Below are 12125 nucleotides of genomic sequence, written 5' to 3'. Positions count from 1 at the left end.
ATTGACTGTCTTTTTTTCCAAAATATTATACTAATACTGCAGTAAATAACAGAAGGCTCATAAAATCAAGGACTGTTTTTTTTTTAAAGTTGTCTGTTCGGAGAGGCAAGAGCAACTTATAATCAAACATTGTTGTATTCTGCAGTAATCCTAAACTGATAAAATAATTTGTAAAAATAATAACATAATTTGAAATATCGTTGTGACATTATTTATCATTATGCATACATATATGTCCATAATATATACTATCAAAATCGCTTATTATAAATACGCATCGAGTAAAAAAAATACTTTGTTGTAAATAGTTATTATAAAACTAATAGCATGCAGATATTTCTTGTTTAGGGAAAAACTTGATTCCTGTTACATGAAGAAATCGATGTTTTGCAACATACAAAATAAAGTGGAGAACAATATTTTATGTGGAATTCAGAGAAATACAAAAAGAACACAGTCGTATTTTAATGTTTCCCTCTTTTATTACCAATAGGAGGTTTTTGAAGCTGGAAACTCGAATTCGATTCGCTTGTTGGTAAAGGTGCGGTAAAATTGGTTGGAGTACTGAAAGTCAAATTTGCAGTTGGCGGTTTCATCGATGAGCCTAGATTAATGTTAGTAGCAGACGATGTCGGTATTGTATTTCCCCAAACTGTAACAATATATGTATACACTGAATTATTTTGAATCTATTTAAAATGTTAATTTCATTTACATACAATAGCTGAAGCTATATATAAATATTAAAAAGATTAACATTATCGATAATAGTGTATTAGCAATATTAATAACATTGGGAAGTTCATGAAAAATTTTGTTATGACTAATACCCAACTATACCCATAAAATATAAGGTTTTTGTGCATGATACAAAACCCGTATATTCTGTGAAATATTATACACTTTAGTCGACGCGAATGCTCTTTTTATAATGATTAAGACGACAGAAGCAATTGAAGCACATATAAAATACACAGCCATTCTTTAATAAGCATAAGTTTCAATTTTTCTTTATACCTTCCTATTTTGTAGTGCAAATTACAAAAAGGGAGGAATAATATTTACGCTGTCATTATTACAGTAATAGATATGTTTTCTTATGTAAGTAATATGTGTTAGATACACAAGCTTTGTATCCCTTCCAACAAGTGACAACACAAAAAGAAGTTGAAGTAAAAAATTGAATACCTCACAAACTAAAATAGACCCCTTATTCTTTTCCTGGAAAGGCAAAATCAAAATCAAAATCATACCACAAGAATAAAAAACGTAGATCTAAAATATTTACAAACTAAAGAACCGTAAAGAACGTCACTATCTACTAAAAGGACGTTATATATTAGTAAATCTACCTCATACTAAATCCACGCAAGACCTGAAGGTAGGAGATGTTTATGGGGTAATTGAAACAACGAAAATACGTTGTTTTAGGGATATACTATTTTCAACGTAAGGATATATTAATACCATGGGATCGCGTAACCATTTTATTTACCTAATGGATTTCGAGTTCCATAACTTCCTGATCTGTTAGAATTTAAAGCTGTAGACGAAAGAAAACTTTTATTTCCTGTAAACATGAAATATGTAATGTACTGAGTAATAAATGTAATGCGGAAATATATTAACTGTATTATTATAAAATTATTCAAAGTTAATGACAAAGGTACCTGGTCCAAATGGAGTCGGACCGCTTGTAATTTTTCCAATATTATTTCTAGACGTTTTTCCATCCATTCTAATATCTTCAAAAACATTCGTATTATCTTTCAAAACGTATTTTCTAAAATTTAGATATTGCTCCTTGTGTTGTTGAACTTTAGAATGCACTCCTTGTAATTTACCAGCAACAGCTACTAGAGATTCGTGAAGTTTACTCATAGCCATTGTTAATTCTAAAAACAGATGAAACATATGTATAGTAAGATCTTTTTAAATGCAAATATTAACAAGAAGTTACCTTGCGGCGTTAGAGTTTTTGGAGTCATCATTGCTTGTATATGCTTTTCTGTTGTTTCAATTTGAGATCTAAACAACATTAAATCATGTTCAAAATTATCAGCTAATTCCATAAAGAATAATAATGGTGCATTATTTTCATATTGCAATCCTAATGGAGTGTCGTGTGTCCTTTGTATTATTTCAGTATTTTGTAATGCTTTTGCTGTATCTTGCTTCAATTTATCAACGGAAGCGCGATCTCTTTGAACAGAGCCAGCTAATGTAGTTAAAATTTCCATCAATAATGCTGTATCTTCAGCACATCGATTTAACGGTCTCGCAGAACCCCTTGATATATCCGAAGATAATACCTTTTGCTCTTTCACAAATTCCCTAGTTAAAAATATATGCTTAATAAATTTTGTTCGAGTCTTAATGTATTTATGTTTTATAACATTATATATAACAATTACTTGAATTTATCTATCGTCTGGATTAACTCTGGTGGCCAAATATTATCTTTAGCAGTTGCTGGACTACTGCTTCCTTGTGAAAAGCCTTTATTATTTACGGACACATCTAAACCTCCTAAGCCTTTATTTGTAACAGTTGTAGCATTAGTACTGGTAAATGGCTTTGATCCTAATAAACCACTGGTAATTGATCCACCAAAAAGTGATGCTACAAATACATATCTTATAAGTACATGCATAATTTTACAGATAGTAATAAGAAACAAAAAAATGATTATATTTTATATATACTTGTGGTAGTAGGTGTGCAAAAAGTAACATTTCCAGTCGAAGATGTATTGGATGGAGCACCAAATGTTAAACTATTACTTGGTGTGGCGGTACCGAAAGTAAGATTGTTGAATAGTGGTGCACAAGTAGTTGGAGTTGGAAATAAACTAGTAGCAGTAGTGGTGGTTATTATGTTTGATCCCAAAACTAAACCACTCGATTGTGTTTGTCCAGAAGTCACAGGTGTACTGTTGAACCCAAAACTAAGCCCAGTAGTTGCTGCTGGTATTGGAGAAGCTCCAAAGGTTAATGTTGGTGCTGATGCAGTCGCACCAAAAGGTGTACTAGTTAAATTAAAACCTGTTGCTGGTCTACAAAATAATAACGAAATATTGGTATTCTAATATACTTGTGCTAAGGAAAATTTATAATTTTAACAGAAAACTTTATATCATACTTTTTAATTTTGTTCTATATAGGGGTTAGTATAAAATATAAAATTACACGTACTTTTGTCCAAATCCAAAATTTGTGTTATTCGACGTCGTAGTTGCTCCAAAACTGAATGTCGACATATTTTCAATAGAATTATACAGTACGTAAATACGCTTATTTGTTTTTAGAATACGAAATTCTCATGTGTGCATTACATCATTTTTAATGGTATGCAATATACATATACAAATATCACACATCGACGTCTAAACTAAGTTTGAAGTTCAAACTTTGAACAGTTAGGTTAGAGAAACAGTAAATCGTCAATACTGTTGACAGGGATAATAACGATATATCGATGTTTCGAGACATCGATGTTTTTACCATCAATGTTTGAAAATAGATACCATTGAAATCATAGATGTACTTTTTTACCTAATAAATAATGAAACAATTAAAAAAAATATGTATTGAATAAATCCTTTTTAAGAAACGAATTTTTCAAACATCTGAAATTACTTCAGAACTATTTGATGACGTTAACATTGGTATAGAATATATTGACAAAGTTTATTAATACTCATAGAGTTTCGGAAAGTCGAGAAAGACAGGCTGATACTTGCTTTTTTTCTCGACTCTTTAAAACTCTATGCATACGTGAGTGGGCATAGTGTGTGTAAGGAAACAAAAAATTCCTGGTGCTCCCGGTGCGCGATCTGGTAACATTAAGCCACCTGTATATATTACTACTTGACTAGTAATACTAGTTTGGATCTTGAACACAGAGAGACTAGAATTTGACTTTAATTTTTTAACACGGCAATTTGTACTCATAGAAACCTAAAGGTGGAGTAATATCGATAGTCATAACCATCGACAGTCACCGATAATTTGATATCAACCTATCGATTATTATCGATAGTTCATATACGTGCACACATGCACACAAACCACACACACAGACGATAGATCAGTACCATTCTCTAGATGTCGGAATTGAGCGGAACATTTTTATGCAATTTATCAGTATTTACAATTTTTAAGTAGCATGGTTATTTGTGTTGATCTAAAATAACGGTGGTATTAATTATAGAAAATTTTCCGATTCACATACATGAAAATAAGTTAACGATTTAAAAAAAAAAGATATGATACACAGAAGTTTTTTGTTACAATGGATTTTGGTGCTGATATTCACAGTTACTATCATCTATTTAAAATTGAAAGTAAATTTTCTGGAGGATCACTACAAACTATTGTGTACGCGTTATTATAGAGGATGTAATTTTATTAATTTGTAGCATTAAGAGCATCATCCTTTTAATATTTCATTCTGTTAAAGGTGATGGAATAACATAGGTTATCCTATCGTACTTGCAGACAATGCCGTCACACACGAACAGAATAGTGTTCAAACTGGACTTGAAGCTAGTGAACGATCTTACAAATTCTCACCTTTTGACGATCTCATCATAATCTACAACAGGGTACCCAAAACAGCATCGACCAGCTTCGTAGGTTTAGTTTATGATCTGTGCAAACAGAATAAGTATCATGTTTTACATATTAATGTTACCAATAATATGCACACTCTTACGCTTCCAAATCAGGTAATATTTAGTTTTCTTAATTTATTATTCTTTGTTAAAAATTTGTTTTGTTTATGCATTAAATAATTACAGATTCAATTTGCAAATAATGTAACTGAATGGGCTACAAAGAAACCAGCATTTTATCATGGACATGTTGCATTTTTGAATTTTGAAAAGTGAGTAAATGCAGGTATTTATTATAAAAACTGTATGTCATTTTATTGCTTTAAATTAAGTGTATATTTCAAGGTTTGGAATAAGACAAATGCCTTTGTACATAAATCTCTTACGCAGACCTTTAGATAGGTTTGTCTCTTATTACTATTTCTTGAGATATGGAGATAATTTCAGACCTTATTTAATTAGAAAGAAACATGGAGACACAAAGGTCAGTATTTGTTATTTGGAATTCGCGTTTGACATTGAAATATTCTTAATTATTTTCAGACTTTTGATGAATGTATTGATGCTGGTCAACCAGATTGCGATCCTGATAATATGTGGTTACAAATACCTTTCCTGTGTGGTCATGATCCTGCGTGTTGGTGAGATTTCATAAAATATAATTATTAGAAGGCTAGATACTACTTATAATTATTAAAATATTAACATTTAAATGAATATTATTTATTAGGGAAATTGGAAATAGTTGGGCATTAGAAGAAGCTAAAAGAAATTTGCAAAACCATTACCTTCTAGTAGGAGTGACAGAGGAATTAACAGAATTTGTAGAAATTTTACAAATTGTACTTCCACGATTTTTTAAAGGAGCTTACAATTCTTTTTTATACAGTAAGAGAGAAACAATTTAGATATTTGTGTTTTTAAATGTTAGTAATTTACGATATTTCAGATAATAAATCACACTTGCGTCAAACTACGCAAAAGATTAATCCACGACCCGAAACTATAGAGAAGATTCAGAAATCTGTCGTTTGGAAAATGGAGAACGAGCTATATAACTTTGCTTTAACGCATTTTCATGCAGTAAAGAAACGTTTAATAAATGCCTCTCCTCAAGATGCAAATCAACGGTTCGTGTATGAAAAAATACGTCCAAAATAAACTTACTTTCTTAAATAAATAAGTTCCATTTTTTTTATTAACCCTTTGCGGACGGACATTTTGGAGCAAAAGCGTTGGGGATTCGTAAGAAAATAATATGTATCTAAAATTTACTTTTTCTAATGTGTAAGTTCTATTTTAGTTTAGTAAATTATTCCATATATATTAAAGAAATTGATTTTTGTCGATTTGTGATAACCAATTTAGTAGAAAATTTCTCAATATATCCCTACAATGGAAAAAGTATCAATACAGAAAAGCTGAAATATTAAAGGAAATAAATTTGAATAGGATTCATGAATTTTAGTGAGGTTACGAAAATAAGTACTAAGACAAATTTTAAGTTATGTAGTTTACAATTGTCTGAAATTAAAATTTTTGTCTTGTAAAAAATGTTACAGTTTTAGTCTGATAACGTAACCGCGAAAGAATTTCATCAATCATGCACCTCTGATAAGAATTTTTTACATTAAATCTATTGATTCGACAGAGTGCTAGATTTTCGATCCATTATTATTAAGTAATCCATTAGTAATCTTTGATTCTTTTGTATTCCATTAAAAATGTTAAAGATTTTGAAAAGAAATCTACCATTATAGAAAAATAATAACTTGTATAAATTCTACAATATTTACATCTATTTATCGCATTCTCGCGATTTGATTTAGACAAAGTCCTGTAAAGATTATTCTTAATAATAATACAAATAACGAAATACTTCATTCTTCGATTAATCATAATTTTTTAAGAAAATTTAATGACTATTAACAGATCTTAAAGCAAACATATAAACTGGATATAATCCACGTGGCAATTTATTTTGTTGCTCTTCCTTGATGCAAATTAAATTAGATTCTTGAAATATTCGGTAGTAATGAGACAAAGGTCGTGTCACAGAAGAATCCTTTGTATCAACTTCTAAATTTTTAGAACTTGTTACATTCTCCTTAATTATTATTACACCATTAGGTTTCAAACCCGACCTATAAAAATCTTATTGATTAATTAATCAAAATAATCAATTTTACAACGAGCAAGTACTTACAAGCATTTTTTAAGAAATTCTATTAAATGATTCTCTTTTAAGTGACCCAAAACCCATTGACACCAAATGACATCATACTTCTTGACAGTGAAGCAAAAATCTTGGAGTCCTTAAAATACGACTTGATTATTGTAACTAAATATTCTTTAAGTAATTAATAGGTCAATTAAATGTTACCAATGGGATAATAGTCAATTCTTGAAGAATAATTTTTTAAATATGTTTTTGCAACTTCAAGAAATTTTAAATTTTGCTCCACTAAATCAACATGTACAAAATGATTTAATAATAGATTCTTAGTTATCCTTCCTATGCCTGAACCACAGTCTAATGCACTGGTCCTTGACGGAGGATTTTTTAACTGAAATTAATCAAATCATTGTTAGTAAAATATTTGATTATTAAAGATTAAACGGTACATAGATTATCAAACACCTCGAACAGAGCCTTCAAAAATTCTGTGGATCCCTTTATATCAGTTTGAGATATAAATCCAAAACCACCAAGCATTCCATCCACCGTCGGTGGAATGTGTTTCCAATAATCGGCAGCCGCAGTATAAAATTTATTCTGTTTTTGTATATTTTCTTTCTCTTCCATTTTTTAAGGTTGATAAATAATACACTCTATTTAATTCAGAAATTAATGGTTAGGGAAAAAAGAAAGAAAAGAATAAAAGAGTAACCACGCATTTCGCTATTTCGACGATCGGTGTATTTGCAAAAATATTTACTTGAATAACTTTTGTAATCGATAAAAAATTGTATATTTAGAAAATTTAAAAAAGAATTTCTGCAACGCGATACTTAATCAGTTGTATACAAAATTCAAGCGAGAAATAATAAATACAACCATTATTATTGTTTATCAAAATATCGATATATCGATCACAAACTATCGATATATAACTGCATATTCCATATAGTCGAAATACTGTTGAGAAATTGATTGTGTATAGCACATTTTACCCAGAAGTATAGAATAGAACGGTACCGAGTCGCAGAAAAGCAACTCGAGGTGAGTCGCAGATTGGTAGGGAAAATGTTTTCCAGCCATCTTGTTATATACTAGAGATCTGTGAACCATGAGTGATTTGATCATGTTCGTTCCTAATCTCTGTGATTTCTCGTGACCCCTTCTGATTAGTGAAAGATCTGTTATTTGCAACTCTACCCCGCAGGTGCAACTTTTCCTTATGAGTGCCAAATGATTCGTTCGAAGTCGTTTATTTAATGTAAACGCACCTTAATCCCTTGCCGTACAATTTAATTGCAAGTAATTTTTCAAACGTATACTATTTAATTTTGTTTGAATCTGTTCGTACGTACAATGTTCACAAAAAAGAATAGGTGAAACCTTACATAAAAAACTTACGATGAGCCAGACTCGTAATTGTATGGCAAAGGGTTAAAGAGGTCGGATGTAACAAAACAATCAGAATAATTGAAATATTTATTTTTTTCGAACATACAGAACTAAATATGTTACACAATTTTGAAAATGCACTTCAAAGAAATTATTTTTCTCTCGAATCAGTACGATATTGATTTTAATGTTACACGACTTGAATGAATTCGTGTTTGATTATGTAACTTCAGACGGAACGCGAATTCCATACGGATCCCAGATTCAGAATCGACGCACCTCGGTTGGATGACATTATATTAAGCGTGCAACCCTGTAGATAATATATCCTGTGAAACGATGTACATGTAGAATATACACCCACGGTGCAAGATTAGAATGTATACATATGTTTCCATATACAGGGTGTTCGGCCACCCCTGGGAAAAATTTTAATAAGACATTCTAGAGGCCAAAATAGGACGAAAATCAAGAATACCAATTTGTTGATTGAGGCTTTGTTAAAAAGTTATTAACACAATTATTATTAAAAATCATTAATAAAATTTGTCCACCTACTAAAATAACTATGGATTTATTTCGTTTTCTTAAATTCGAACCCTATTTTTCGCTATAGCTCTTCAATTATGCAGAATAGAATAAAACGGTACAAGCAAAACGTTATTGCGATTTTCCATTTAAAAAAATGTAACAAGCCCCCTTTCTCCCCAACAGTAGCTCCTCCGAAAATGTGTTAAAAACTAAAAGATACTTCTGGAAAAAAATCTGAGTTAATATCTTTATTAAATTTTTGAGAAAACAGCTTGTAACACTGTTTGGTGAACCCTGTATAGTATTGGCATTTGTCAAAATGAATATATTGTTTTGTTAAAACATACAGTCTAGACAAAAATTACAATTCTTATAAAATAAAAAAAAAGAAATAAAATGTGTTGAATTTGTTTTTGAGCCTATATTTATTTTACATTTACTCACGTTTTTGATACATATCGATACTGGACCGAAATTTATAAATTGGTATTAATAGAATGGATGTCCGAATCGGTTTTAACATTAACTGTTAATACAGAAACGTTGACTGACATCGCATTATGTGTGTCCGATCCGCATAAGTCCATCAACATGGCGTAAAAAGGAACAACAGTCGCATAAAAGGTTTCACTCGTGAACAGCACTGATATAACTCAGTGTTTTGAATAAAAAAACTTTACCTCCACTATTCCAGTTGAAAACGCGTATCCTGCCATTGCTAGTGTAGCAAAAATTCCAGCAAAAAGTTGATTTCTTCTTTTATTAGGGAATTCATTCTCCGAATCGTTCGTCTTTTTTTGTGCATTTTCCTCGGTCTTACGTTGCGTATACTCTTGATAATTACTTTCAAAATACTTTTGCGATATACGAGATATATATTTCACTAAATTTGTGCAAGCCTTTAAATGATTTTGTAACGCTGGATTCGGTAAAGGAACTTTGAGCAGTAGTACCAGATAAGAATATATAATGGCATCCAGCATACTAGGCGTTGTACCAAAGAAGTAATCTAAATCTCCCAGTCTTGTAGATAACAGCGTCAAACATTTTTGCGCTTCCGAGTATACCTGTTATGTACATTATTATTATTATTATTAAAACATTTTTAATACAATAATGTACGAGATGCGATCGAAAAGTTCCGGGACTGAATCGACTGTGAAGAAACGAATTGCTCCGTACAACGCTGGATGCTCTACTTTGAACGGCAATAATTTTATTTACAGAATGCTAATTTAAAAATAAAATAAAATGCAGAAAATTAACACAGCTTTTAACGATATAAAGTTTTATGAAGGTTTGAGCACCTCATTGCAAATTACAAAACAAAATTAAAGGGCTTACTGCGATAAGGTACTGCGATAAAATGTTTTTATAAATGAAACTTTAACTACATGTGGTATTTTTGAAACTTGATGCGAAATCGAGGAGCTGCTGAGAGGTTGAAAAATTCACAAGCGAACCTGATGTGAAATCAGGATGTTCCAATGAAGTCACGAGCTCTAATAAAGTATTAAAAATGACCTATTTGTTGCCTGGTGTTGATACACTGGCAATACGAAAATCAAGAATGATATTAATTAACTATAAAGTTAATTTATAATTCGAAAGGTAACTTGAGTCTGATTTCACTAAATAGAACCAACTCTTTAATCGTTTTTCGTTTAGTTTAAATGTGCAAACTTTCAGTTTTCTGTATATCATTGTTGTATAACAGTATCATTTATCATTAATTCAACTTCTGAGTTGCATACCAAGCACTGATGGAATTTTTAATGTTGAAAAGTGATTATGTAAAAAAATAAGTAAGTACGTTTGAAATACAATAAGATTAGTGAATTTTGAGATCAATTTCATTAAATCCTCTTATTTCAAACATGTTTCATAGGATTGAAGACTTGGATTATCAATCAACTCTCCTACAGAACTGACGTTTATCATGCATTTTATTCGTGTAATCAAGTATCACTGCTGTTACCTTATTTTCTATAACAACCATATTATCTTCTGTAGGATATAAAGTTTCAAACAGTGCTTGGGTCTGTTTTTCGAATTTTCTTGGATAATAGAAATTTAATGGGAATGGCAGTGCTTTACAGTACCATGGTCTTATCAACTCATCTACATTCTTTTTATCTATCCACCTAAAAATATAAATATTTTTGATCGTATACAGCATTTTACACAACCTGCATTCAATTTAAATTATGACATATATGTACCAAATAAATTGTATGGCAGGAAACAATTTTTCTTTTAACATTGAATTATAAGCCACAACTGTTGCACATTCTTTCCGAGATAATACATATTCTGTATTAATATTTTGTTCTCTTAAATAATTTATTATTTCTTCAACTGTATCTAATGTGCCACTACTACATCGTAAAACAGGTAATCGACCATTGGGTGCATTAAATAAATTACCAGTAGTATTTACTTTTAAAGATATACCATTAAATTTGGCATAAACCTGAAAATATATAGTTCTATTAAAAAAAAATATTGTTGACCTCAAAATATCATTTAAAGAATGACTTTCAGAAGAAAGTTTATCTATCATAATATATGTCCTTTAAAATAGTGTAACTCATGCCTAGGCAAAATTTATTTTGAATAGTACTTCATACTCTACCAATTTTGCACCCTTCGAGTACTATGTATTTAGATTACTTCAAAACAGGTTAGATGGTATAAACTTCATCTCTTTGAAAAATTTGAAAAATCATTTGGATTAGTTCTTCAGTCAGAAACCTCAGAACTTCTATGAGCATGAGATTATGCAGCTATCGAAGAGATGGAAATGTAAGAAAGAAAGTACAAATCAAAGTACAAGTAAAAAAGAAAGTACAAATCAAAATAATTTTTATTGACTGACAATACCTACATTAAAATGCTTAAACATATTTCAATCATTATCTCTGTTTTCATGGAATCTATTAACAAAGAAAGAATGTGTCGCAATGAATAGAGATATCATAACCTAAATTTAAAAATACATACCAAAACTTGTAAACAATCCGTATCAACTGATGGTAGACCCCAATCACCCTTCCATACACTTAATTCGAGTACTTTCATATCGTAGAAGCTCAAAATATCTCTCCTTTTTTTATTTTGTAAGTTAGAAAATTACGGTATACTATTTCCATTACACGATGCATGGACAGATTTTAATCACCTGTAATCACTGATCCCAAGCAGTGTGGCCGCCAATGTGGCCAGATTTGCCATAATTGAATGCATCGACGATAACACTAGTAACGACGAACTTCCTTAGCGTCTAACGGAGTGGCGGGGAAAGCCACATGGTACATATGCCTTCAGCTGTGCGAGATCAAGAAGGAAAGGCTCACACTCGCCTTCTTTCCCGATTTTCCGAAGTTGCACGAAATACCGCTACCACTG

The 12125-nt window shown here is 30.8% G+C and overlaps 3 protein-coding genes across 14 annotated transcripts; 1 reads left to right on the top strand and 2 right to left on the bottom strand.

The window, feature by feature from the left end:
• Positions 1-197: 197 nt before the first annotated feature.
• Nup58 (nuclear pore complex protein Nup58) lies at positions 198-3578 on the bottom strand. Of its 3 annotated transcripts, none has more exons than XM_076778626.1 (8): positions 3195-3575; positions 2706-3055; positions 2415-2622; positions 1961-2334; positions 1671-1895; positions 1496-1570; positions 1353-1375; positions 514-652 (listed from the first exon to the last, which is right to left on the bottom strand). In XM_076778626.1, the coding sequence occupies exons 1-7, from the start codon at positions 3257-3259 to the stop codon at positions 1359-1361; spliced, it is 1314 nt and encodes a 437-aa protein (XP_076634741.1). In that variant the 5' UTR covers positions 3260-3575; the 3' UTR covers positions 514-652; positions 1353-1358. The 3 variants fall into 3 exon arrangements, with proteins under 3 accessions (XP_076634740.1, XP_076634741.1, XP_076634742.1); XM_076778627.1 differs by lacking the exon at positions 1353-1375 and adding an exon at positions 1189-1221 and having other exon boundaries at positions 3195-3573; XM_076778625.1 differs by lacking the exon at positions 1353-1375 and having other exon boundaries at positions 198-652; positions 3195-3578.
• Positions 3579-4243: 665 nt separating this feature from the next.
• LOC143348437 (heparin sulfate O-sulfotransferase) lies at positions 4244-5798 on the top strand. 2 transcript variants are annotated; one of them, XM_076778629.1, is made up of 7 exons: positions 4244-4379; positions 4500-4729; positions 4802-4887; positions 4961-5099; positions 5159-5256; positions 5346-5503; positions 5565-5798. In XM_076778629.1, the coding sequence occupies exons 1-7, from the start codon at positions 4268-4270 to the stop codon at positions 5774-5776; spliced, it is 1035 nt and encodes a 344-aa protein (XP_076634744.1). In that variant the 5' UTR covers positions 4244-4267; the 3' UTR covers positions 5777-5798. The 2 variants fall into 2 exon arrangements, with proteins under 2 accessions (XP_076634744.1, XP_076634743.1); XM_076778628.1 differs by having other exon boundaries at positions 4268-4400.
• Positions 4531-11968, bottom strand: LOC143348438 (metaxin-1). Of its 9 annotated transcripts, none has more exons than XR_013080767.1 (6): positions 11721-11965; positions 10940-11190; positions 10696-10861; positions 9398-9784; positions 9162-9264; positions 7421-8499 (listed from the first exon to the last, which is right to left on the bottom strand). XR_013080767.1 is itself a non-coding variant. In XM_076778635.1 (5 exons), the coding sequence occupies exons 1-5, from the start codon at positions 11796-11798 to the stop codon at positions 4640-4642; spliced, it is 894 nt and encodes a 297-aa protein (XP_076634750.1). In that variant the 5' UTR covers positions 11799-11965; the 3' UTR covers positions 4531-4639. The 9 variants fall into 9 exon arrangements, 5 of the variants coding, with proteins under 5 accessions (XP_076634750.1, XP_076634745.1, XP_076634747.1 ...); XR_013080768.1 differs by having other exon boundaries at positions 8409-8515; XM_076778635.1 differs by lacking the exons at positions 7421-8499; positions 9162-9264 and adding an exon at positions 4531-4651.
• Between the last annotated feature and the right edge of the window lie 157 nt (positions 11969-12125).

The sequence above is a fragment of the Colletes latitarsis genome, chromosome 11, assembly GCF_051014445.1.
Source record: "Colletes latitarsis isolate SP2378_abdomen chromosome 11, iyColLati1, whole genome shotgun sequence".
In the NCBI taxonomy this organism is placed as follows: Eukaryota; Metazoa; Arthropoda; class Insecta; order Hymenoptera; family Colletidae; genus Colletes; species Colletes latitarsis.
This window is presented reverse-complemented; position numbering and strand designations above follow the sequence as displayed.

What these genes read in the sequence shown, in the direction of transcription:
- Nup58 (XM_076778625.1), bottom strand. Translation starts at nt 3,259, where the DNA reads ATGTCGACATTCAGTTTTGGAGCAACTACGACGTCGAATAACACAAAT. An exon ending in TTGCACACCTACTACCACAA is followed by an intron (nt 2,623 to 2,705) that starts GTATATATAAAA and finishes ATGTATTTGTAG; the next exon opens with CATCACTTTTTGGTGGATCA. An exon ending in AAAAACTCTAACGCCGCAAG is followed by an intron (nt 1,896 to 1,960) that starts GTAACTTCTTGT and finishes ATCTGTTTTTAG; the next exon opens with AATTAACAATGGCTATGAGT.
- LOC143348437 (XM_076778628.1), top strand. Translation starts at nt 4,268, where the DNA reads ATGATACACAGAAGTTTTTTGTTACAATGGATTTTGGTGCTGATATTC. An exon ending in AGAAACATGGAGACACAAAG is followed by an intron (nt 5,100 to 5,158) that starts GTCAGTATTTGT and finishes AATTATTTTCAG; the next exon opens with ACTTTTGATGAATGTATTGA. An exon ending in GGTCATGATCCTGCGTGTTG is followed by an intron (nt 5,257 to 5,345) that starts GTGAGATTTCAT and finishes ATTATTTATTAG; the next exon opens with GGAAATTGGAAATAGTTGGG.
- LOC143348438 (XM_076778630.1), bottom strand. Translation starts at nt 11,798, where the DNA reads ATGAAAGTACTCGAATTAAGTGTATGGAAGGGTGATTGGGGTCTACCA. An exon ending in TGGTTGTTATAGAAAATAAG is followed by an intron (nt 9,785 to 10,695) that starts GTAACAGCAGTG and finishes TGTACATAACAG; the next exon opens with GTATACTCGGAAGCGCAAAA. An exon ending in TTTCAACTGGAATAGTGGAG is followed by an intron (nt 8,500 to 9,397) that starts GTAAAGTTTTTT and finishes TATTATCTACAG; the next exon opens with GGTTGCACGCTTAATATAAT.